This window comes from Taudactylus pleione, unplaced genomic scaffold, assembly GCF_031769625.1.
Source record: "Taudactylus pleione unplaced genomic scaffold, aTauple2 ptg000504l, whole genome shotgun sequence".
NCBI lineage: Eukaryota > Metazoa > Chordata > Amphibia > Anura > Myobatrachidae > Taudactylus > Taudactylus pleione.
Window position 1 is genome coordinate 1,422,630 of NW_028284906.1, and position 26,336 is coordinate 1,448,965.

The following is a 26,336-nucleotide window of genomic DNA, read 5'->3' on the forward strand; positions in this document are numbered from 1 at the left end:
CTAATATCACATATCAGTGTGTGCCGGGAGCTGTGTTATTCCCCCTCATATATCACTGTACAGTCCCCTCTCCCCTATATAATAATAATAAAACATATCAGTGTGTGCAGGGAGCTGTGTTATTCCCCCTCATATATCACTGTACGGTCCCCTCCCCTAAATAATAATAATACCACATTATCAGTGTGTGCTGGGAGCTGTGTTATTCCCTCATATATCACTGTACAGTCCCCTCTCCCCTATATAATACCACATATCAGTGTGTGCTGGGAGCTGTGTTATTACCCCTCATATACCACTGTACAGTCCCCTCTCCTATATAATTATACCACATATCAGTGTGTGCTGGGAGCTGTGTTATTCCCCCTCATATATCACTATACAGTCCCCTCTCCCCTATATAATACCACATATCAGTGTGTGCTGGGAGCTATGTTATTACCCCTCATATATCACTGTACGGTCCCCTCCCCCCTATATAATAATACCACATATCAGTGTGTGCTGGGAGCTGTGTTATTCCCCCTCTTATATCACTGTACGGTCCCCTCTCCCCCTATATAATAATAATACCACATATCAGTGTGTGCTGGGAGCTGTGTTATTCCCCCTCATATATCACTGTACGGTCCCCTCCCCTATATAATAATAATACCACATATCAGTGTGTGCTGGGAGCTGTGTTATTCCCCCTCATATATCACTGTACGGTCCCCTCCCCTATATAATAATAATACCACATATCAGTGTGTGCTGGGAGCTGTGTTATTCCCCCTCATATATCACTGTACGGTCCCCTCCCCCTATATAATAATAATACCACATATCAGTGTGCACAGGGAGCTGTTATTCCCCCTCATATATCACTGTACGGTCCCCTCTCCTCTATATAATAATAATACCACATATCAGTGTGTACTGGGGGCTGTGTTATTCCCCCTCATATATCACTGTACGGTCCCTCTCCCCTATATAATAATTCCACATATCAGTGAGTGCTGGGAGCTGTGTTATTCCCCCTCATATATCACTGTACTGTCCCCTCTCCCTATATAATAATAATACCACGTATCAGTGTGTGCTGGGAGCTGTGTTATTCCCCCTCATATATCACTGTACGGTCCCCTCCCCCCTATATAATAATGATAATATCACAGATATCATATAAGAAGTCACATGACATAATCACCTGATGTTGCCGGATGGATAAAATGGCGGCTGAGGTATCTGGAATCTCTCGTTATGTAGCCCCGCCCTCTCCGCACCGTCACGTGTTAGGGTCTCGCTCCCTGTTGTGTATTTTGTGCAATCTGATTGGCTCTTCGTTACGTCCGTCAACTCATTATCAGGGAGGAGGTGACGGCTGCAGCCATAGAGACGGCGGGTGGGCGGAGCCGCCTCATTACAGCCTGGCCGAACGATTGGCTGTCACTACTCCTCCCCCACGTCGGAATCTGTGGTATCATGTGATCCCCTCTGTAATGATTCTGACCACACATGTCCCTAGTGCAGGAGGTGGGCGGCCATTTTCTTGTATACCAGGTCCGGCAGTTACTATGGGAGCGGCGGCCATTTTCTCCTGGTCTGAGCCCTGCCCCCTATTTATCACGTGATCTCCTCCGTGCAGCGCTGTAGACACAGAGTCACTCAGTCATTGTCTCATCCTCTGCTGCTGCTGCTGCTGCCGGGGAGAGGGGGCACAATAGGAGCAGAGAGACACCGGGGAGACTGCTGCAGGGGAGGGCAGGTAGGATGGTGACAGTCCTGGTGCTAATCTGTAATAAGTGGTGATAACAGTCTTCCTCCCTGCAGGTATAATCACATAGAGGGGGCATGTGTGCACGCAGGGGGGGTTCTGGGGGGTTCTGAGTACCCAGAACCCCCCCCATGCCTGTCGGTCAGTGGCATAGTGGTGTAGGACCAGTGGTGCCGTTGGCCGCTGTCAAGGTCACCTCTGTCAGTATGTGCAGTGTGGACCGCGCTAAACAGTGACAAATCTCACCGCCGGCGCAGACCCTGTTGTTACTATTATACAGATGGTGCAGACTCAGTTGTTACTATAATACAGGTGGAGCAGACTTAGTTGTTACTATAATACAGGTGGCGCACACTTAGTTGTTACTATAATACTGGTGGAGCAGACTTAGTTGTTACTATAATACAGGTGGTGCAGACTCAGTTGATACTATAATAGAGGTTGTGCAGACTTTGTTGCTATAATACAGGTGGAGGAGACTCTGTTGTTACTATAATACAGGTAGCTCAGACTTAGTTGTTCCTATAATACAGGTGGAGCAGACTTTGTTGTTACTATAATACTGGTGGTGCAGACTCAGTTGTTACTATAATACAGGTGGCGCAGACTTAGTTACTATAATACAGTTGGCGCAGGCGTAGTTGTTACTATAATACAGTTGGCGCAGACACCAGCGCCTTTGATGGTGATTCATTTGATTACTCTGCGAGGTGTGGGACTCACGCGGTGACGGCTGTATCGGAACTCCCCGCCGGCTCTTTGTAAAGCGTTCATTGCTGTCTCAGAGCGTCATGGACACAGCGTCGGTGTTTGGAGATACAGATTCCTCAGTCTCACCAGGCTTGTGATGAGATGTTTTGTTTTACCTTAAATGTTCATGTTTATGGTACTTTCATCTATATAAATGTACAATTGTATTACATCGTGCGCTCCTGTTTTATTACTAGAATATATATTATATAAAGGAGGCGGGGTGTAGGTGCGCCGTGGGTCGGGCTTAGCTGGTCATGTGGTGGGTGGAGGCTGAGGGACATTGAGACCCCTGAATTCTGGAAACGAGTGGTAACCTTATCTGAGGAGGGGGCTGCTAGAAATCCTGCATTTGTCAACATTGATTTCCTGCAATAGAAGCCGTGTAAGGGCAAATACATGATGCAATTCAATTCTTCCTATCACATATGAATATAGATTTACATTTGCAAGGTGGGATTGCTAGGAGGTGATGCCGGGCTGTGCACAGATCTGCCATGTACAGTAGGGCTGACATTGAATGAACCTCTGCGAGAGAAAACCTCACAGTGCAGATGGGCTCCGGAACGGCTCATCGCATCCTTCACACTGAATTCCCCCAAGTGCGCAGCCCTGAGTACGTTATCCCGCAGGTCCAGGTGCCGGGATGGAGCACAATGTGCCTTAACCATCTGTTCCTGGTGCCAGAATGGAGCTTTGGGTATGTTAGCCAGCAGTTCTGCGTGCCGGGAATAGGTATACGGGAACATTATCCATCCCATCCAGCTGCCCCATTGGTGTCCCAGTATCTTACCATCCATTCTGGGTGCCGGAATGGGGCTCTAAGTACCCAAGCCCTTCATCCCAGCTACTGGAATAGGTGTTGGAGCAGTAGTCCTATATATTTCAGTTGCCAAAACAGGTGTTAGGTTACTAATTCCATCTCATCCAGCTCCTGGAATAGGTGTCTCAGTACCATGGGTGTAACTAGAGCTTTGTGTCCCCAAAGCAACATTTTGAAGGAGTCCCTGCAAAACACACACCCAGAGGGAGGGAATCTGCATACAAGGTGTCCACAATAACAAGTCATCCAATTTTTTTTTTTTTTTACCCCAACACTGGGGGGCAACATCTTCATATCTAGGGAGGGGACTGTTAACCCTCTCACCCAGGAAGGCCCAAGCCAACCATGGTTACCCAATCACTAATAGATGGGGGCACCTGGGAGTGTCGGTGTAACCCCCTATACACTGATCAGATCCGCTTCCTCAGGCAAATTGCATAAAGTATGTGTCTTGGAGGTCCAGGACTATTGGCCATGAGAGGACCATTGGTGTAAACTCCAGCAATGCCGTGTGGTGGTCACTGAGAAGCCCTATAAAGCTGGATCAGAGGAACTTCTGAGAAACACTGAACAAGACTCTGTCTCTGGGAATGAGGGGATTTAGTGGTCATTCAGTGTACACTTATGTTTATATGATAGCATAATGGACAGCATAACTACTCACCACTGAGGTCGTAAATTCAAATCCCGACCAAGACCCTGTCACTGGCGATTTTGTATGTTGTTCTTGTGTTTGCATTGGTGTCTTCCATGTGCATGCTGGTAGGTTAGTTGGTTTCTTTTAAAAGTACCCCTAGTGTGTGTGTCCGTGTGGTAGGAAATGTAGAATGTAAGCTCCCCTGGGGCAGGGACAGATGTTACTAAATATTCCCTGTAAAGCGATGTGTGCTCACTACATAAATAACTAGTAAGAAATAGGTTCTAATAAATATATTTATTCCTAGATATCTGTTCACTGAGGAGTCAGATCCTTGTTACTAGAAGTCACGGGAGGGTTAGACGTGTCCTGTATAAATCATTTATCACTGAGAATGGACACGGACAGGAGTCACATGACTGAGAGGATACTAAATCTCACCCTGGAGGTCATCTACCTGCTGACTGGGGAGGTGAGAGGGTCTGGGAGTGTCACAGTGACATCACTTATATCTATAGTAATGATACAAGGACATGACTGTGGAAGTGAGGGGATCTGGGAGTGTCGCAGTGACATCACTTATATCTATAGTAATAATACAGGGACATGACTGGGGAGGTGAGGGGATCTGGAAGTGACATCACTTAAATCTATAGTAATAATACAGGGACATGACTGGGGAGGTGAGGGGATCTGGGAGTGTCACAGTGACATCACTTATATCTATAGTAATAATACAGGGACATGACTGGGGAGGTGAGGGGATCTGGGAGTGTCAGTGACATCACTTATATCAATAGTAATAATACAAGGACATGACTGGGGAGGTGAGGGGATCTGGGAGTGACACAGTGACATCACTTATATCTATAGTAATAATACAGGGACTTGATTGGGGAAGTGAGTGGGGCTGGGAGTGTCACAGTGACATCACTTATATCTATAGTAATAATACATGGTCATGACTGGAGAGGTGAGGGGATCTGGGAGTGTCACAGTGACATCACTTACATCTATAGTAATAATAAAGCGAAATGATTGGGGAGGTGAGGGGATCTGGGAGTGACATCACTTATATCTATAGTAATAATACAGGGACATGACTGGGGAGGTGAAATGATCTGGGAGTGTAACAGTGACATCACTTATATCTATAGTAATAATACAGAGATATGACTGGGGGGTGAGGGCATATGGGAGTTTCATAGTGACATCACTTATATCTATAGTAATAATACAGGGACTTGATTGGGGAAGTGAGTGGGTCTGGGAGTGTCACAGTGACATCACTTATATCTATATTAAATAATAATACATGTAATAATACATGGACATGACTGGGGAGGTGAGGGGATCTGGGAGTGTCAAAGTGACATCACTTACATCTATAGTAATAATACAGCGAAATGACTGGGGAGGTGAGGGGATCTGGGAGTGACATCACTTAAATCTAAAGTAATAATACAGGAACATGACTGGGGAGGTGAGGGGATCTGGAAGTAACATCACTAAAATCTATAGTAATAATACAGGAACATGACTGGGGAGGTCAATGAATTTGGGAGTGACAGTGACATCACTTATATCTATAGTAATAATACAGGGACATGACTGGGGAGGTGAGGGGGATCTGGGAGTGTCACAGTGACATCACTTATAGCTATAGTAATAATACAGGGACATGTCTGGGGAGGTGAGGGGATCTGGGACTGTTACAGTGATATCTGGGAGTGTATGCAGTGATATTTGGTGTCTCCCCCAATACACAGGATTACACAATAGTGAAGAAGACATCCGATGGCTGCGAGACACCCAGCAGCTGTCCCCATGTGTCAGGAGGACTGAGCAGGAACCAACGCCCCATCACAGTGCCTCCACCTCACTCACTGATAAATGAGAGAGACAATGACCAGAAGATCTTGGAACTCACCAACAGGATCATTCAGCTGCTGACTGGAGAGGTGACTGCTGGGAATGGGACATTATACAGTAACACCAGGGGATGTGTCTGGGTGATGAATGGAGAGGTGACTGCTGGGAATGGGACATTATACAGTAACACCAGGGGATGTGTCTGGGTGATGACTGGAGAGGACTGCTGGGAATGGGACATTATACAGTAACACCAGGGGATGTGTCTGGGTGATGACTGGAGAGGTGACTGCTGGGAATGGGACATTATACAGTAACACCAGGGGATGTGTCTGGGTGATGACTGGAGAGGTGACTGCTGGGAATGGGACATTATACAGTAACACCAGGGGATGTGTCTGGGTGATGACTGGAGAGGTGACTGCTGGGAATGGGACCATTATACAGTAACACCGGGGGATGTGTCTGGTCGATGACTGGAGAGGTGACTGCTAGGAATGGGACATTATACAGTAATACCAGGGGATGTTTCCGGTTGATGACTGGAGAGGTGACTGCTGGGAATGGGACATTATACAGTAACACCAGGGGATGTGTCTGGGTGATGACTGTATCATTGTGTGTGTCAGGTTCCTATAAGGTGTCAGGATGTCACTGTCTATGTCTCCATGCAGGAGGGGGAGTATATAGATGAACACAGGGGTCTGTACAAGGACGTGATGATGGAGAATCACCGGCCCCTCACATCACTGGGTAAGAGGAGACTGTCATTTATTGTACAGGGGAGAGCAGGTATGGGGGCCCCTATATACACACACATCATCTGATAATCGCATATATACAATGTACTCAGTCACTGTGTGTCTCCTACAGATGGACCCAGTACCAGAAATACCCCAGAGAGATGTCCCCCTCCTCTGTATTCACAGGATTGTACAGAGGAGAATCACAGGATCCCACAGTGGCATCAGGTAGATGGAATTTAGGGTCTCACCCATATACCATAGTGACTTTCTCTATATGATCTGTAGAGCAGCAGTGTGTGCCTTATACACTGATATTGTACTGTGTAGTCTAAATCACTGGTTCTCAAACTCTGTCCTCAGGAGCCCATACAGCTCACATTTTTCAGATCACCCAGCAGGTGCACAGGTGTATTCATTAGTCACTGACACATTTTTAAGAGATCCACAGGAATTATTTTACTTGTGATTATGTGGGGAGACCTGGACACCATTCTGAAACATACTGTATTACTGATATATCAGTAATACAGGAGTTTAGTTTCTAACGGAGAACATCAATTAACCATTAAGCAATATAGTATGATCAACATTTACTCTGACCGGTTATCTTATACCCTCAGAAATTCTATATAATACCTTAATACGATCATTTCAGATCTCTAATTAGCTTATTTAGGTTCTACCCAAAGGACCTTTATCTTATGTTAATACACGTGCATATTATGATACGCACGATATCACAATGATATATGAGGGTGAACTTAATTGAATTGACAGTTTGATAGTGCGTATATATTAATTAAATTCCAACACAGTGTGTATTAGCATAGCTAGGAAGGAGTTGAATATAATACGCAGTAACTATAATTAATCTAATTAATTAATTAATGTATCTTATATTGAAACAAGGAATCCATGTATTGTATTGATTGAATATATAGTAGTGCAATTGAGCTGGTATAATCACTAAGTCTATATAAGTTACATATATTCAACTATAATACATATTATGGTATGTTTCAGAATATACAATAATATAAGACATATTGAGTAACGATTATTTACTGTGAAGGCTTATAAGGTCTATGATTTACTACTATATAAAAGAGACATAGATTCTCTAATATCATAGTAATAATATGAATAGCAGCACCCAGTGAGTCAAGTGTCTTGATATTTTATTTCACATTCTATCTTTTTTCACTATTTTTTCTATCTATATTATTTTAACTATATTTCACATAATAAGGTTTTAATATATATACCAATAAAGGTTATATTTTATGCGTTATTTGTATTTGTGCGCCTATAAAGGACATTCTGTTTTCTCATTTCTTTTGAGATATTGATTTGGTTCTATTGGTTTGTGTCCCAGGCAGCACCCCCAGACAATTAAAATGTGTGTGAAATAGTCAATTGGGGTTTCATCATAATAGTTAGTGCAGTGGTTCCCCTCCCCTTTCCCGTTAAAACTGAACTGTTTGGGGTCCTGAGGACCGAGTTTGAGAGCTTGTGGTCTAAATTAAATCAGACATTATTTTTTATGTGTCATTTAGAGTGAAGATTTTTCTGAAATTAAAGTTGAAGATATAGAGGGAGAAGAAGAGACGTATGTGACTAATATGAAGGCGGAAGATATAGAGGGAGAAGAAGAGACGTATGTGACTAATATGAAGGCGGAAGATATAGAGGGAGAAGAAGAGCCGTATGTGACTAATTTGAAGGCGGAAGATATAGAGGGAGAAGAAGAGACGTATGTGACTAATACGAAGGTGGAAGATATAGAGGGAGAAGAAGAGATGTATGTGACTAATATGAAGGTGGAAGATATAGAGGGAGAAGAAGAGACGTATGTGACTAATATGAAGGCAGAAGATATAGAGGGAGAAGAAGAGACGTATGTGACTAATATGAAGGCAGAAGATATAGAGGGAGAAGAAGAGATGTATGTGACTGATATGAATTTGGAAGATATAGATGGAGAAGAAGAGACGTATGTGAGAAGTGATCAGCAGTGTAAGGAGAAGGAAATCCCTACAGATATCAGCAAAGGTGAGTAATAAACACTTATTACAGAAAAGAGTCACATATTCTACTTTTTCAGTTACTACAACAGTCTCTTACTCTACATCCTCCTCTGTCAGTACAAACTAATGACAGAAATGTATCTGCCCATTTGGGGAGTCGGGAGCCATCAGCCCCTATTATACTCCTGCTCTCCCCCTCACATCATGTCACTGTGTGTTACCAGCCCAGAGATCTGATCAGTCTCCTCCCCACACTCTCTGGTGTATCTCATACATCAGGAGCCATCAGCCCCTATTATACTCCTGCTCTCCTCCTCCTCACATCATGTCACTGTGTGTTACCAGCCCAGAGATCTGACCAGTCTCCTCCCCACACTCTCTGGTGTATCTCATACATCAGGAGCCATCAGCCCCTATTATACTCCTACTCTCCCTCTCACATCATGTCACTGTGTGTTACCAGCCCAGATATCTGACCAGTCTCCTCCCCACACTCTCTGGTGTATCTCATACATCAGGAGCCATCAGCCCCTATTATACTCCTGCTCCCACCCTCACATCATGTCACTGTGTGTTACCAGTCCAGATATATGTCCAGTCTCTTCCCCACTTTCTCCTCCTTACATCATGGAAGGACTCAGGAGAGTTCGCTCTTGGCGGGCCCTCAGCATGGTGGTCGTCTCAAGGGCCTGCAGCTCAGGCGACATTCCTGCCGGCTCCGGACACTAGGCGCCGCCATATTGAACCTGGTCAGCTTACCGCTATTTCCCAGTGGTTGCCAGGCTAATGTCCACCTGACTGCACCAGCCAATTACCGCGTTGACCCAGGGTATAACTATCCTTCTTTGATAGCATTCTGTGCCTGAGCTTCGTCGCTACTAGACATCCAAGGCTCCAGCTCCCTGGCTAGCTGTCTGCAGTTCACCTGCCGATTCTTGCTGTGGTACCAATCCAGCTCCAGGGTGTGCTATAGTCAAGTCCCAATCTGGTTTCAGTTTGTGGTATAGCCCGGTCCCAATACACCTCCAGTTGGTGTTACAGTCCGATCCCAACCCGTCTCCAGTTTGTGCTACAGTCCAGTCCCAATCTAGCTCCAGTTTGTGTTACAGCCCGGTCCCAATTTGGCTCCAGTTTGTGCTACAGTCCGGTTCCTCTCAGTTCCAGTTTGTGCTATAGTCCTGTCCCAATCTAATTCCAGTTTGTGCTACAATCCGGTCCCATTTGGTGCTATATTCCAGTCCCAGTGTTTTTTTCCAGTGCAATAAGAAAAAGTTATTTTAGCTGGTTCTCCCCTTCTGGAATTAATGTGACTGAGTGGTGTGTTGTGTGGTAATAACGGTAATGAGTTAGACTTTAAAGATAGAGATTTGTTGAATGTGACTTTGACCACCCCTCAATGGTCTGAGGACCTCATTCAGAGTCGGTCGTTAGGTCCGCTCTATCGTAAGGGAAAAGGGGCCAGATATGCAAATGAAGCGATCGCAAGATGCGTCGCTAAGTTGGCTCGCAAGCTGAACGAGCGAGGGTAAGAAGCGGCCGTAAGTCTAAAAACACCCCCCCATTGCGATGGCAACACACGTCATCTCTGGGGATATAATGATTAATCGAGTCCATCGGGACCCATCGGAGCTGCTCGCAGAGCTTAAGGCTGACCATACCCTCACTCAAGCACTACGATCTAGTCAGTGTAAAAACCAACCATGTCACGTGTGCCATGACACTACTTTTTTAATTATGCACTCCCATTAAACTCCGTTTGCATAGTCAGGCATGCCTGCGTTTGGATCTCCACTCCCCCGTTCACAAGCACCTTCCCCTGTTACCTCCCTCAAACGGCTCATTCTGTCACTCAAACTAACGACCTGGCTGTGCTCAAGGAGAGAGAAATTTCCGATCGCAACAGCTAGTTTGCGCACGCGCATTGCGAATCTTATGCATGCGCAGTTTAGTGAACATCGCTGGGTACGACCGAGCGGCCGCTTACGACCGACTCTGAATGAGGTCCTGAATCTTTTGACACCCTGTTTGACTCCGTAGCTGCTGGGAAGTTTATTACATCATCATTGGTTTGGGAAATTTCCATTCCCATCAAGGCTCTGTCTAATCCAGTCTATCTCACAGCGGTGGACAGGAGCCGCATTCAATGAGGTTTCGTTACTCATTCCACTACTAGAGCTTCCAGTTATTCCCAAAGCTACTCATCATCTTGTCCTCGGTCTTCCATGGCTACAACTTCATAATCCACAGTTTGATTGGCCTACAACACAGCTTAAGTCATAGGGTGCCTCTTGTTTCCAGTCTTGTTTGTCTCGTGTAGCTCCTCTACATTTAATCCAGTCTGGCCTTCTTTGATCATCTTTGATACACAAGATGGCCATTACAAATATTTAGTCATGCCATTCGATATTTGCAATGCCCCCGCTGTATTCCAGCACTTTGTAAACAAGATTTTCCCAGACATCTTGTATCTCTTACTTAGACGACATTCTTATATTCTCCAGAGACCTGGAGTTCCATCGGCAGTAAGTGAAAGAAGTTCTGCAGCGTCTTCGTGTCAATCATCTCTATGGTAAACTGTCCAAGTGTATCTTTGAAGTGCCCGAAATTCCATTTCTAGGCTACATTATTTCCAGGAATAATCTTAAAATGGATCCTGAAAAGTCAAGTGCCATTCGAGACTGGCCACAGCCCTCCACCTTGAAGGCAGTCCAGCGATTTTTAGGATTCGCTAACTATTACCGCAAGTAAATAAAAAAAAAATTCTACTGTGGTAACCCCGATGACAGCCTTAACAAAGAAGAGAGCCAATCCTTTGCACTGGTCTCCTGAAGCCATCTCTGCTTTTCATGTTTTAAAACAAGCTTTTACGTCTGCACCAATACTCTGTCAGCGTGATTTGGAAAACCCATTCTTCCTTGAAGTCGATGCTTTGTCTGTGGGAATAGCTGCTGTCTTCTCACAGAACATGGAAGACTGGAAGCTTCATCCATGCAGGTTTTTCTCCCAAAGATTTTCTCCTGCTCAGAAAAATTATTCAATTGGTGACCAAGAGCTCTTAGTCATCAAATTAGCCTTAGAGGAGTGGTGATACCTTATTAGAGGATGCTAAACATCCCATCTTGCATCATAAGAATCTGTTGAATTTAAAGTCAGCCCAGTGTCTCAACCCTTGGCAGTTTTACTGGGCCTTATTCTCAAGGTTCAACTACAAAATCACCTTCTGCCCTGGAATCCAAAATCGTAGGGCAGACGCTCTAACATGTGTCTGCTATCCATCAGGAATCTTGTCCTATTCCCAATCCGCTTTCATTTGCCAACACCCAGGTAGCCCCTGTACCATCACCTGGTAGGATGTTCGTACATCCAGAACGCCACCAAAAATTGATGACATGGGCTCATGAATCCTTCTTCGCTGGTCTTCATAGGCGACATTTTATGTCTCCATAATCTCCCGAAGGAAATTGTCTCAGACAGAGGTGTAATTTGTGGCCAGGTTCTGGAGAGCATTGTGTTCTGCAATTCAAGTCTAATTAAAATTCATTTCAGCATATCATTCCCAAACTAATGGGCAAATGGGGACTCGAGAAAGTGTGCTGTTGGCGAGCCCCCAGCATGGTGGTGGTCTCAGGGGCCTGGTGCTCCAGTGATGTTCCCGCCAGATCCGGACACTGGGCGCTATTCTCCAATTGCTGCCGGACTACTGTCCACCTGACCACACCGGCCAATCACTGTGTAACCCAGGGTATAAATCTCTTTCTCTGACAGCATTTTGTGCCTGAGTTTTGTAGCTACTAGATGTCCAAGGCTCCAGCTCCCTGGCTAGCTGTCTGCAGTACACCTGCTGATTCCTGCTGTGGTCCCAATCCGGCTCCAGTGTTTGCTATTGTCCGGTCCCAATCCGGGTCAAATTGGTGCTACATTCCAGTTCCAGTCCCAGTGTTTATTTCCAGTGCACCTTTCTCCCCGTTCTCTCCTGCTGTATAACATCATATACATCCTTCATCCATGAGGAAGAGCTACATACGTCCTTCTCTACTCCAAACCTCCCGAGCTATCAGTGACCAGGTATCTAAGTCTCTCCTTGGAAGTCCAGAACCCGCAGTCCTTACATACAGGAGCTGGTGGATGCCCTGACGTCTTCTTACACTGGCCAACGCCTTCGCCCCGATGGGTTTACAATGTCATATTACAGAACCATTGGACAATCGCTGCCCCTAAAATACTTTTGGCCTTGTGCAGCTCAGCCCCCCTTTTTCCCTCTGTGTATGTGTGTATGTAAGGTACATATGAAGGCGATACCCCTTCTCCTGGGCTAGAACTCCTCCCACCTGCCCCAGGTGATTATATTGGTATGGGTCTTTTACATTGCAGTACTCACATTTATTGCTCTATTACAGGTAATTTATAGATAAATAATTGTGTGTCAGTATTAGGGATGTTAGGGACTCACCTTTTGAGGTTCATCGTGACCTGGTAGGTGGGCAAACATGTACTAAGTAACCTAACATAAAAAATACCATGTTAATTGTTGGAGTATATTATAAATATTATGATCATTAGAAGTCTTAGTGATTATAGTGAGCACCTGCATCTCCCCTTTTATCGGCTGTCTCGTTCCCCTGGCATGCAAACATTACTGGAAATAGTCTATCAGCCACATCCTCTGACACTTATTTAGTTCTTCCATAAATATAAACATTCTATATCTGAACATACAAATCATTTGGTTAGCGGATACAATTTATACATGTATACAGTGGATTATAAGTCTACAGATCATAACACATACTGTTACTAATACCATTGCTAATATGCCCATTCTGATATTAAATGAGCTTTATCATTACACCGACCCCTACATGGTAACTGGAGTGTACTGTTATTGGTGTCCTGTGTCACGGCCAGGGTTTCTCGGCATGGTAGTCACCGGGTATTACCTGTGAGGTCGTTATGGCGGGGGTTCTCTGGCAGCGGTGCTAGTGTTTGGCGAGGGGCATTGGCTGCGCGTGGTTCCGTGCGGGCACATTGTCACTAGGCCTGGTGAGGTCTGGCGGTGTTTCCGTTCCATTGGCATGGGCGCCGCCATCTTGCCTGCGGCCATGTGATTCCGGCTGTCCAATCCTGGTAGGTCATGTGCTCATTCCAGCCAGTCACAGCGCTGCACTGAGTATTTAGGAAGGTCCAGAGCCTGCCTTCCTTTGCCAGTGCAACGTGTTTCTCAGCTGCGGCTGAGAGTACCTGTGCTTTACCTGCCTGCTTGTATATGCTCCTAGCCTGAACCTTGCCTGCTCCAACCTGCTGGACTTACCCTGCACCCTCCATATACCTTCTTACCTGACTAAGGGCCTGAACCTGCTGTTCCCTGCACCTTGCCTCACACTCTAACTCCCAGCTGGACTTCATTACCTCTGCCTGCATTCTGTTACAGCTCACCAAACCTGCATTCAGTTACAGCTCACCAAACCTGCATTCAGTTACAGCTCACCAAACCTGCATTCAGTTACAGCTCACCATACCTGCATTCAGTTACAGCTCATCATTCCTGCATTCTGTTTTCAGCTCACCATACTTATTTACTGGACTGTTCCTGCCTGTCACTATCTGGACATTTCCCCATTAACCCCCACTACAGTTATCAAGTGCACTTTAGTGCTATACCTGGACTTTTTCATTTGCCATTCCCATGTCTTCTAAGTCACTTATTAAAAACTCCACTTTTTCATTTAAGTCTGCTTCTGTGTCTGCTCCTATCACCACCCCGGGTCCACAACAAATACAGAACCTCACACCCTGTAACAGTGATGTGACCCATTACTGCAGATTAGGGGATAATACTAAGTATCATGTCTGGCCGAGATGCCAGTCACTGGGGAGTTTAGCCAGTTTTTCTGACACGGATGTTGACGAAAGACAAACACAGGAGTAAAAACGAAATTAAAACTGCAAGACAGGTGTAAAAAAAATAAAGTTAAATACACCATCAGCCAAACTCCTAAGTACTTTCCATAGGAAACAATACTTAATGAGAATTTACCAAGAATCGTGTTTTTAAACACATTCCGAAAATCACTAAACTCAGGTCAAAACTAGGGATGTGCGCCGACCCCTGTGTTTTGGTTTTGGATATGTACCTCGTGTTTTGAGATCTGGATTTGGTTTTGCCAAATTCGCCCCTTGCGTGTTTTGGTTTTGGATCTGTATTTTTTTTTCAAAAATGTATAAAATCTGCTAAAATCACATTTGTTTTTATTTTGTTCCTACAGTATTATTAACCTCAATATCATTAATTTCCACTCGTTTCCAGTCAATTTTGACCACATCACAGCTCACAATATTGTTTTCATTCGGTTTAGGCCCAAAATTTGCACCAAGCTGACTAAGCTAAGCGGCAACAGTGGGCGGCACAAACACGTGGCCGTTCAACTTCCAACATGGCACATAAGGAAACATATTTTCATTAATCAAGAGGTCTGAGGGAGTTGTAGTATGTATGTAGTTGAAGGCAGGGAAAGGAAGATCTGATTAGTAGTAAATTTCATTTCATTTTTTTTATTCTGAAGCAAATTTATGAGGGAGGAGGGAAGGCATTTACAAAACATATTTTACTCATTCACATCAGTCCTTGCCCCAGAAGAATCCTTGAGCACTATGCCTGCTGCTACTGGGAGTGAATTTTCATCCCAGAAGGGGACCAGGAAGACTACTAGTAGTACTTTAAAAAACAATTAACTGTTAATCCTTTGCAAGGGGGAGAAAGTATGACAGCAGTCACCCAGTTGTACAGCGGATCACTGATGCCATAACATCTATGCTGGTATTAGATGTGGTCCAATATCCACCAATAATTAAGTGGGTTTTAGACAGTTAATTGAGGTCTTGTGTCCCCGCTACCAAATCCCCTCAAGATTCCACTTCACTAGAAAAGCAATTTACCAACCTGTACAGGGGCATTAAAAAAAAACGTAATTTGTGGCCTCTAAAATGCTGTTGTACCCATTGTCCACTTAACCACAGATATGTGGACAAGGTGAACAGAGCAAACTTAGGATTTATGGTTTAATCATACGTTGTGTCTTTCTTCTCAATGGACACAGATCTGAAGAAATGTAAAGAGCTGTTGGTAAGCAAATTGTCAGCTTAAATGTCACTTGAGGCAGCGATGGCTTCTCCTTCAGTTTCTCCAGCAAGTGCATCTGCTGAGAAAAAAAAACTAAACTTTCCCCGAAAAAAACCACTGGTGATTCAGATGAGTCAGCGCAACCAAGTTTTTTTGTCTTGTGCCCAGGCATAATGGGCCACAACTGTTTCATCCACTAGTGCCTAATTTACACAAACATTATCCTCATCATCAACATCCTTATTAGCGTCAGCTACACAAATATCCTACTCATCCTGGTGCACTTCCATAGAACCAGCCTCAATTTCTATGTCAGCATGTTCACTTGTGCTTACATCATCATAAGAGGCAGAACCACCAGTCATAAAGGCCAACGCCTTAGCCTTTCCTTTCCACTTTATGTGGTGAAACTGTCTTTCTCCAGCTAACTTTCCCTTTGATGTCTTTTCTTAACCACTGTAAAAGATTGGTTCTTGATTTTAGATGCCTTTACTTAAGCCTGTATGACCTTGTGTATCGGCTTTAGTAGATTATGTAGATAGACTAGTATCGTCATGACTGGTGGCATTGGCAGAAGCCCCAGCACTAGTATGTGGTTCCTGCTCTCCTCTCAACTAATCGGTCTCCATATCAACAAACACGAATGGAGTGGGGGTACAGCACATGTCAATTTGTACTAATTTTAAATATTACACTGCGGTATCAATGACCTACAGTGTCACAAGATTTTTTATGAATAAGAATAACACACTGCGCTGCCACTTAGTGTCACAAGATTATTTGTGAATAAAAATAACACTGCGCTACCACTTAGTGTCACACAATTATGAGTAAGTATAACACACTGCGCTATGATTTATAGTGTCACACTACGTGGATGATAAATGATAAACTGCGGTCTGGCCGGCAGTGTCACCAAACAATAACGCAGCTAAGTTGCTAACACACACACAAAAAAAGCACTTTTATTTTTTTTAACACTGCTGAAGAGCACCCCTGAATGAGGCAACAGGCGCTTGATGAACAACACAGACAGCACCCCTTCTTTATGGACAACAAAGCACCCCTTCCAAGTGCGGACAGACCACCTGCAGAGTCACAAATACATGGACGATAAATTGTGGCAATGTCACGAACAATAAAAGCTGCAGCACCCACTGAAGGTAGCCCCCTTTATATACTGCAGCCTAAACCCCTTTATGGACAACACAGCAGCAGTCTTCAGCCCAAGACCCCGACTGGGCACACACACTGAATGACTGACTAGTACTACATGTCTGCTAGCTTCTCTCCACAGCCGGAGTGAAAATGGTGCAGATCGCGGGGACCTTTATATAATCCAAAACCTGCGAGAATCCAACAGCGGGAGGATGACTTGTTTTCTGATCCGAGTTGCATGAAGTTTGGCTGGGTACTGTTCTCGGAGAACTGGACCTACTCATCTCTAGTCAAAACACACTGCCCTGTGAGCCGCATGTTTGTAGAAGGCTGCACAGATCAGTAATATCTGTGCAGGCTTCTGTGTGTATGTATAGTATAAGAAAATGTTAAAAAAAAAAAAAAAGGCGGCCTCCCAAAGCATAACCAGCACCAGGCTTTTTGAGCCACTCATAATTCATGAAATACAGGGGGAAAATGGCATGGGGTTCCCCTGTATTTCTATGGGAAACACCATGACTCCGCCATCATTTGGCAAGTACTGTACTTAGAGTACAGTGCTATTGTCCGTGGGCATGGGTAATATGTTGTTTTATTTTGCAATGTCCTGGATTGCCTAAATGGAGAAGAGGACCGACTGCCACCATGAAGTAGTGTGAGTGATTGTGTATTAATCTAATACCACATTCGGTGTGTGTGTGTCATGTTGTCATATTTTCTTTGCAGTAAGACTAGAAGTGCCAGCAGGCCCTTATGTCTCAGAATGTCGGCACTTGCGAATCTCTAATTGCCAACATTCCGGGACCAGTAGTCCCACTGTCATGGACTATATTTATTCTATTTTTGCACAATTGATCCTGCACCAAAGGTACTTGGAGTGTAGAGAATAAACCTGGGCTGTCAGCCTGGGGTATACTTGGCAGGGGGTTCCCCCTTTTAGGGGTGGGTCTATTTCCCATGGAATCCCAGTCCTAAGCTGACTAGTTAGGAGATTTAATGCTTTGGCCAGGGGACCCTGTGAATCGTGTCTCCTTGCTGTGACATTAACCCTCAGCTAGTTAGAGCTGGTGGATGGTAATACAGGGGACCCCCTATGTATTGTTTTCACTGTATTTACTAAACTGGACTGGTACAAGAGCTTGATGCTGGTTCATTGAAATATGGGGGACTCCCAAGCTGCTTTTTCCCATATTTCCTAAACCAGTACTGGCTCAAAAAGTGTTTGTTGGTGCATTTTATATGTAATATCCTAATGTTATAGAATATTAATATTGATTAATTACCTGCCCAGTTCCCACCTCTTTTTAATTAAGTGCAGTTTGGCTGTTTGTTGTAAACCCTGCTATATGCATAGGGCAACTTACACTGTCAGTAATGAGTAATACACTGAAGATGCTGCAAGGTACAATGTATCATTTTGTGGTAATTCTGGGTCTTTTAACTATAGTCTTTATTGGGCAAAGTAAACTTGTCATAGGGAAAACATTCATATTACCATGTATTTTATTTCCAGCACATGGATGTAACAGCAGGAATGTCTCGGAGGAATTTTCCATGCTCTCTCCAGATTGTGAGATAGAAGGCAACGACATCACAGGAGATTCCCCACGAGAAAGCCCCATTATACACCCAGTACATCACCGTGCAGATGTGTCATCTAATCCCTCTACTCATGGGGAATGTTCTCCTGATAACTCTGTTATTGGAACTTTTAATACAGATAAAATATTTCCCTCTTCCACAGACAAAGCTAAGGCAGGAGAGAGGCCATTTCCATGTTCTGAGTGTGAGAAATGGTTCACATACAAATCATATCTTGTTAGACATCAGAGAAGTCACACAGGTGAGAAACCATTTCCATGCTCTGAGTGTGGGAAATGTTTTACACAGAAATCAGATCTTGTTATACATCAGAGATGTCACACAGGTGAGAGACCATTTCCATGCTCTGAGTGTGGGAAATGTTTTATAAATAAATCACATCTTGTTGCACATCAAAAAAGTCACACAGGTGAGAAACCATTTCCATGCTCTGAGTGCGAGAAATGTTTTATAGGGAAATCATCTCTTGTTATACATCAGAGAAGTCACACAGGTGAAAAACTATTTCCATGCTCTGAGTGTGGGAAATGTTTTATAAAGAAATCACATCTTGTTACACATCAGAGAAGTCACACAGGTGAGAAACCATTTCCATGCTGTGAGTGTGGGAAATGTTTTACAGATCAATCACATCTTCTTAAGCATCAGAGACTTCACACAGGTGAGAAACCATTTCCATGCTGTGAGTGTGGGAAATGTTTTTCACAGAAAGCACATCTTGTTATACATCAGAGAAGTCACACAGGTGAGAAACCATTTCCATGCTCTGAGTGTGGGAAATGTTTTATAAATAAATCACATCTTGTTACACATCAGAGAAGTCACACAGGTGAGAAACCATTTCCATGCTCTGAGTGTGGAAAATGTTTTGCACAAAAAATAGATCTTGTTACACATCAGAGAAGTCACACAGGTGAAAAATTATTTCCATGCTCTGAGTGTGGGAAATGTTTTATAAAGAAATCACATCTTGTTACACATCAGAGAAATCACACAGGTGAGAAACCATTTCAATGTTGCGAGTGTGGGAAATGTTTTTCAGATCAATCACATCATCTTAAGCATCAGAGACTTCACACAGGTGAGAAACCATTTCCATGCCCTGAGTGTGGGAAATGTTTTGCACAAAAATCAGATCTTGTTAAACATCAGAAAACGCACAGAAAAATGCAATGTCCGTGAACTGGGAAACCTAAAATAACAATATTCCAAATGTTCCAAAGGTGTGAAATGTTCTCTACAGAAAAAAAGTGTCTTTTTTTACCATATTCTGTTATACACTAAGGGGCTTATTTACAGATGGACATGAGCATTATTTCTCATACATAGAATATGCCAGCAAGAAAATGTATACTTCCTTATGTAAAAAAACAAGGAGAAAGAAATGTCCTCTTTGTTGGCGCACTGAGAATGAGTATAAAATATAACTTTTAATTCATTAAGATAAAATGTAAATAAACTTTTAACGTGAAATATGAAAACAATTGTGAATATTAAAAATAATAAAATAATAAATAAATGTGTGTGTCATTATTGTCCCAATGGTAATAAAGATGTCCTAAGATCCTCGTTGTTATTATGTATCCAAATTGCACTAAGATCCTAATAAGGTAGGTGAATAATTCAGCCTGTATGAGGTAATGTATCAAGAAAACTAACTTGTGTGCTACAAAAAAGTATCCACTGTATAATAATTCTCTAGCAGTTGAACACTGTTCCAATTTCAGTAACCCTGAGTATAATCATGCAACCATATCTTTGGCCAATAGATGTCACTATTGTATAAATAATCATGTACTGAAATGGCACTGGTTATTGAAAAAGTGCTAACATGGTCATGAATTGGTATTAACTCAAACTGATATCCCTATAAATCACTATACTGGAATAGGACTCTGATAGAGCGGGGATTTAATCAGTTATATCGCTGCTAGCCTCCACATTATATTAGATAAATCTAGCACTGGGTATTCACCAACAGCACTTTAAGAGTTAATCATAGTGTCTGCTCAGTATAGATATTCTGATTTAATCTAAGTAGCACAATGGTAACTTGAAGTGATGCTGGCATGTAATGCGTTCGAATATAAAGATCTAATTCTGCTGTCCAGCACACTACAAAATAGATCTATAAAATAGGCATTCTTGACTAAAACGGCACGTTAGGGTAATCTAGATAAATATATTCAATCACCACTGGTATATACATCACGTCTATATGAACCATATGCTGAAGACATGCACAGTATGTCATGTATAGATATGTATATATATATATAAATTGGGCGTTATTCTAAACAGCACACACTATGTTCTAGTTTGAACAGCACAAAGGTATAATTGAAGTTGCTATGTGCTACTGACATGCACACTACCAGTTATATAGAATATCTGCATATAAATGTGAAGCGCTGTTCTAAGCTAGCGTACTGTTAATAGAAGCGCTGTATTATAGTGCATTAATGAAGTGTATGAATTTTAAAGCAGCATGAATGTTATAACATGACATGCACCGTGCATGTTCTATAAGCTGTGTATATCTATACAGCGCTGTTCTGAACAGTGCACATTTAACAAATGCGCTGTATTCTAATTTGAACAGCGTGATAGTGCAATTAGAAATACTGTTGGTTAGGACACTAATGACATGCAAAGTGCATTAATGTGAATCATGTGTCACTAGTAATCACTGGATGTAATATTGGGTATAGATATATATCTATTAAGCACTGCCGATTCTGAAACAGAGCGCTGCTGATAAATGCGCTGTATTGTAATGCCTAAATAAGGTACTCAGCTCTCTAAAGAGTCTAAATGATATACCAGTTAAGTTACTGCTAATTTATTCTGAGCAACATGGCAATGCAATAAGATCAATAGTTAGATTACTAGTAACATACACATTGAGGTGTATGTATCAATAGTTTTGATAACTGAACAACATTGTAGCACAACGAGGATAGGTATGACAATTAAATGGCTAATTTGCTCTGGGAGACACACATCAGAGCAGTAAAAACTACTATGCCGACGTATGTTTCACATATACAAGTTTTTTCAAGGCAACCCGAGTGTGCCGTGGAGTAAATTGATATTGATGCCGACCAGCCAATGAAAAAGGTCCAATATAGTCACATGTTATCAATAACCAATGAAAGGCTCCTAAGTGGGAAACCAGTTAAAAACCCATATTCACACCATGTGTCCTATTTCAGCCAATCACGCTGTATCAACAGAAACAGATGGTAAGTACAAGGGTTTCGTTTATAATTATGAATGAATTCAGCTTACTACTATACACGGGTTGTCAAGATTTATGTCATATATCCTATATCGAGCTAATCATTCTCTTATCTATGGGAACTAATATTAAGCAGGAAATATATGATAAACTACTATGTAAATCTATCAATTATCTATCAAACAAACAGATAACCTATCTCAAAGAGGAAACAATATATAGTAAGTTCTTAAATTACACATATAACATACTAAATATCCTTATAAATATAATAATAAATTGACAACATATTCAATATGCCAAAATGTGTAAATAAGTGAATAGTGTACAATGTGTAAATGACACATAATAAATGTATGGAAAAAGTGAACATTAATAAGTGAAAAAATAATAAATGAAAAATAGGTACAGTAGGAGGTTGATTAAGAGAGCTCGTCACAATGTCAAATCTCATCATAGGGAATCTGTTGATTCCTAAAAACAAAATTAGGAAGGAAGAACCAGTGAGATATATAGGAACATTTAACAGTAGATGGAAGGACATCAATGATATCTTACAAAAACACTGGCCAGTCCTCATGACAGATCATGATCTGGCAACTGTACTTCCTAAAAAGGTTCAAACAAGTTGGAGGCGATCCAAGAATCTTAAGGATCTCCTGGTTCAAAGTCATCTAACATCTGTTAAGAGATCAATATACCCCACTAAAGGCTCCTTCAGCTGCAAGAGTTGCAAAGCCTGTCAATACATGATTCCAACAAAATTTTTCTATGACAGAGAAACTTAAGAACTATTTTGATCTAATATCTGAAAGTGATGAAGAATCACAAGGAACCTCAGGACGTGATTGGCAAACTGACCTCTTAAACAAAATTTGTTCAAACAAACCAAAACCTGGTGGAATAGAACTATGTTTGATAATTATAATAAAATAACATTACTCCTAGAGGTCTGAGACCCAAACTATTCCCGACTTTTGAACTTGCTACTATTGAATTAAAAAGTGAGTGGGAAAATGGTCTGACTCAGTGTTCTAAAGGATTAATCTCAGTTCTAATCAAGCATGATGAACTCCTTTTGGAGGAGTATGCCAAAGAAATTAAAAGATTGGGTGACAAACTTAAAAAATTTGAAACAATGGAGAGTTTTCAAAAAATGTATAATAAATATAAGAAAGATGTTACGTAATTTGAAATAGGGATCATAGAGAGAAAAAAGAAGTTACAGAGAGACAAACTGGACTTTGCCAAAAATAATGTTTACCGATGGAGAAATCAGTCTCAAAGGAATAGATACATCAACCCTACTGACTACCTCAGAAATTGACTCCTCAGAAGGTGAAAGTTCTGCTCAAATTCTGTTCCCAGATAGGAGTAAAACTTTTTAGAATGAACCCCCAAAGAAAACAGGAACTTTATGGGGGTAGGAGATTTAAGACCAGAAGGGGCAAGAGGAGGAGGACGAAGACAAAGGTATATGAGAGGATAGTTGGAGGAACCAAGGGATCTGTGGAGGCACAGGAAATAACTAATTGTGATGAAGACTGTCTCAAGGTTATCAACCTAACAGACAGATCCCTCACTGATGATCAAATTTCTTTATTATCTAAAGGATTATCTTTCTCACCAGTGCAATTACCGGACAGATTTGATTGTGAGAAAGACTTGCAGCTTTTTAGTCTCAAGATCATTTTAAAGAAATTCTTTTGTAATAAACAAGATCAATCACTATCTGATACCACTGACCCCTCCTCTATTGAACTCTCAGAAGACCGATATATGATACAAATTTTGGAAGATTTGGAAGCAGGGGATACCAATATGATGTTACAAGATTTAAGGCTTTGGACCAATTGACTATTAAACCCAAATCAACTTTCTTTCCAGACTCAAAAATCAGTCCCTGTGTCAAAGTCTTTGCGGACTTAGTTTCAAGGGACTTTGATAAATTGTTTTCAGAACAGTCGGATCATCATATCTCAGATAATCTAACGATTAGAGAAAGGTTAACATTAAATCAGATCACCAATTGGCATGACACCATAGAGAAACCCTCTGACAAGGGTGGAAATGTGGTTTTGTGGCCTAGAACTATGTTTGTCAATGAATTAAAGAAACAACTAGGTGAGACTCAATGCTATAAAAAAACTCACCTTTAACCCCACCCAAGATTTTCTCAAGAGTTATAAAAATGTAATATCTCAAGCTTTAGCAGATGGAATTTTATCCAAAAAAGACTCTGAGTTTCTCAGAGTGGATAATCCCAAAGTACTGACATTATATCTTCTCCCTAAAATGCATAAAAACAACCAAATACCTCCTGGTCGCCCAATTGTATCTGGGAAAGGGAGCCTGACTAAGAAAGCCAGTATTTTTATTGATCAATATCTCAGACAGTACTTGTTAACCTTACCTTCTTATGTCAGGGACACAATGGACGTGTTAACAAAACTTCATGATTTAGTTGTAGTTCCAGGAACATGGATAGCCACCTATGATGTAGAAAGCCTTTATACCAGTATACATCATAGAAGAGGAATTGAAGCTGCCAAATATTTCCTGGATATGAGTAGAAATCAAGAACTTAAAACCTTCCTACTTTCATTATTAGAATTTGTATTAAACAAACATTTTTTTTACATGTGATGAGGCATGGCTATGGGCACAGCTTGTGTGCCCACGTATGCCGGCCTTTACCTGGGGTGGTGGGAAAGTGAAAAAGTTTTTACAGAGAATCATGAAAAATACACGGACCATATTTTGATTTATTTGAGAAATATTGATGATATCCTGGTATTCTGGGATGGCAAACATAAACTTCTGGAAGAATTTATAGTTTGAATTTAAAACTCACAGGAGAAGCGAGTCAATCTACAGTTAATTTTTTGGATTTAACTTAAAAATGAATGAAGATGGACAGATTATCACAGATATCTTCAGAAAAACAACGGCGACCAACAGTATTTTACAATTTGGTAGTTCTCATTTACCAGCGACTTTGAGGGGTATTCCCAAAGGAGAATTATTGAGAACCAAAAGAAATTGTACGGAGAAAGAAACTTATTTGGAAAGAGAGGAGCAATTATGTACTAGACTAATTCAAAGAGGGTACAGTAGGAGGTTGATTAAGAGAGCTCATCACAATGTCAAATCTCATCATAGGGAATCTCTGTTGATTCCTAAAACCAAAATTAGGAAGGAAGAACCAGTGAGATATATAGGAACATTTAACAGTAGATGGAAGGACATCAATGATATCTTACAAAAACACTGGCCAGTCCTCATGACAGATCATGATCTGGCAACTGTACTTCCTAAAAAGGTTCAAACAAGTTGGAGGCAATCCAAGAATCTTAAGGATCTCCTGGGTCAAAGTCATCTAACATCTGTTAAGAGATCAACATACCCCACTAAAGGCTCCTTCAGCTGCAAGAGTTGCAAAGCCTGTCAATACATGATTCCAACAAAATTTTTCTATGACATCTCAGGCAGGAAATGGAATAATAACAATTATATCAACTGCAAATCTGCAGGAGTTGTTTATCTTCTGAAATGTCCATGTAACAAAATATATATTTGCAAAACTATTAGACCCCTTAAAATAAGATTATTGGAGCATGCCAATAGTATCAAACATGCTAGACTTGACAGGAACAATTTTAAAACCCTCACCCCTGTAGCTAACCATTTTCTGAGGTTCCATGAGGGGAACCCGAAAGACCTCCGAGTCTTTGGCATGAAACAGATCCAACTTGGAGTGTGAGGTGGAGATCTTGATAAAGAACTCCTGAAGTTTGAGACTAAGATGATCATTTTGATGCAGAGTCTTCACCCCAATGGTCTCAATGAATTCAACAGTTTCTTACCATTTCTATGAAATATTGGAATGATCTTAGATCATATATTTTCTTTCTAATTAACATTTAGGGTAACTCATTATGCAGGACTTATAATTGTGAAACAGTAAATAGAATCTATCCATTAATTAAGATCTGCAGGTTTCTTCTTAAATCCATTTAAAATAAGATTATATTTCTTTTTTCTTTTCCCTTTTTTATTCAGCTACACTTACTTATTTTATTTTATGAGATACTTATATATATTCATAAATAATTAATAAATCAATATGAACTATTTTTATTAGGTTTCAATTATTATATGTCAGAATAAATATATTTTACTTGATTATATTTATTCACACTTTGATGTTTATATAGTCACATTATCACAGATTAATTTTATTTTAATTTATATTTTTTTCATCACAATTTTATCACTTGTTTAGGTTCTTTAACCCGCATTCTTTTATTAAGGGTGATCCTAATCCTCATGCCTTTGTCATCACCTTCACTGAAACATCTCCACATATTATTCACTAGTAGCATTTTAATTATTTCTCATCCACATACTTATTTATTAGTATTTTTACTATTTGGTAGATTCTTTCACCAAAAGATGATATGTCATCTGTGCACTTTATTCACTCACTATTGATCTTTTTGATGCATTTCCTATTTAATTTCCTTTTTCATTTATTATTTTTTCACTTATTAATGTTCACTTTTTCCATACATTTATTATGTGTCATTTACACATTGTACACTATT

The 26,336-nt window shown here is 41.5% G+C and overlaps 1 protein-coding gene across 1 annotated transcript in view; it reads left to right on the forward strand.

Annotated features, from left to right (window-relative positions):
- Positions 1-26,336, forward strand: part of LOC148501738 (uncharacterized) — a 282,577-nt gene that overhangs the window by 124,473 nt on the left and 131,768 nt on the right. Inside the window, exons 22-29 of the mRNA XM_088450031.1 lie at positions 1,642-1,747; positions 4,290-4,438; positions 5,736-5,933; positions 6,468-6,591; positions 6,712-6,809; positions 8,141-8,636; positions 18,400-19,645; positions 21,486-21,500. Of these exons, the coding sequence (XP_088306157.1) occupies positions 1,642-1,747; positions 4,290-4,438; positions 5,736-5,933; positions 6,468-6,591; positions 6,712-6,809; positions 8,141-8,636; positions 18,400-19,645; positions 21,486-21,500 (2,432 nt within the window). The remainder of the gene's footprint in view (positions 1-1,641; positions 1,748-4,289; positions 4,439-5,735; positions 5,934-6,467; positions 6,592-6,711; positions 6,810-8,140; positions 8,637-18,399; positions 19,646-21,485; positions 21,501-26,336) is intronic.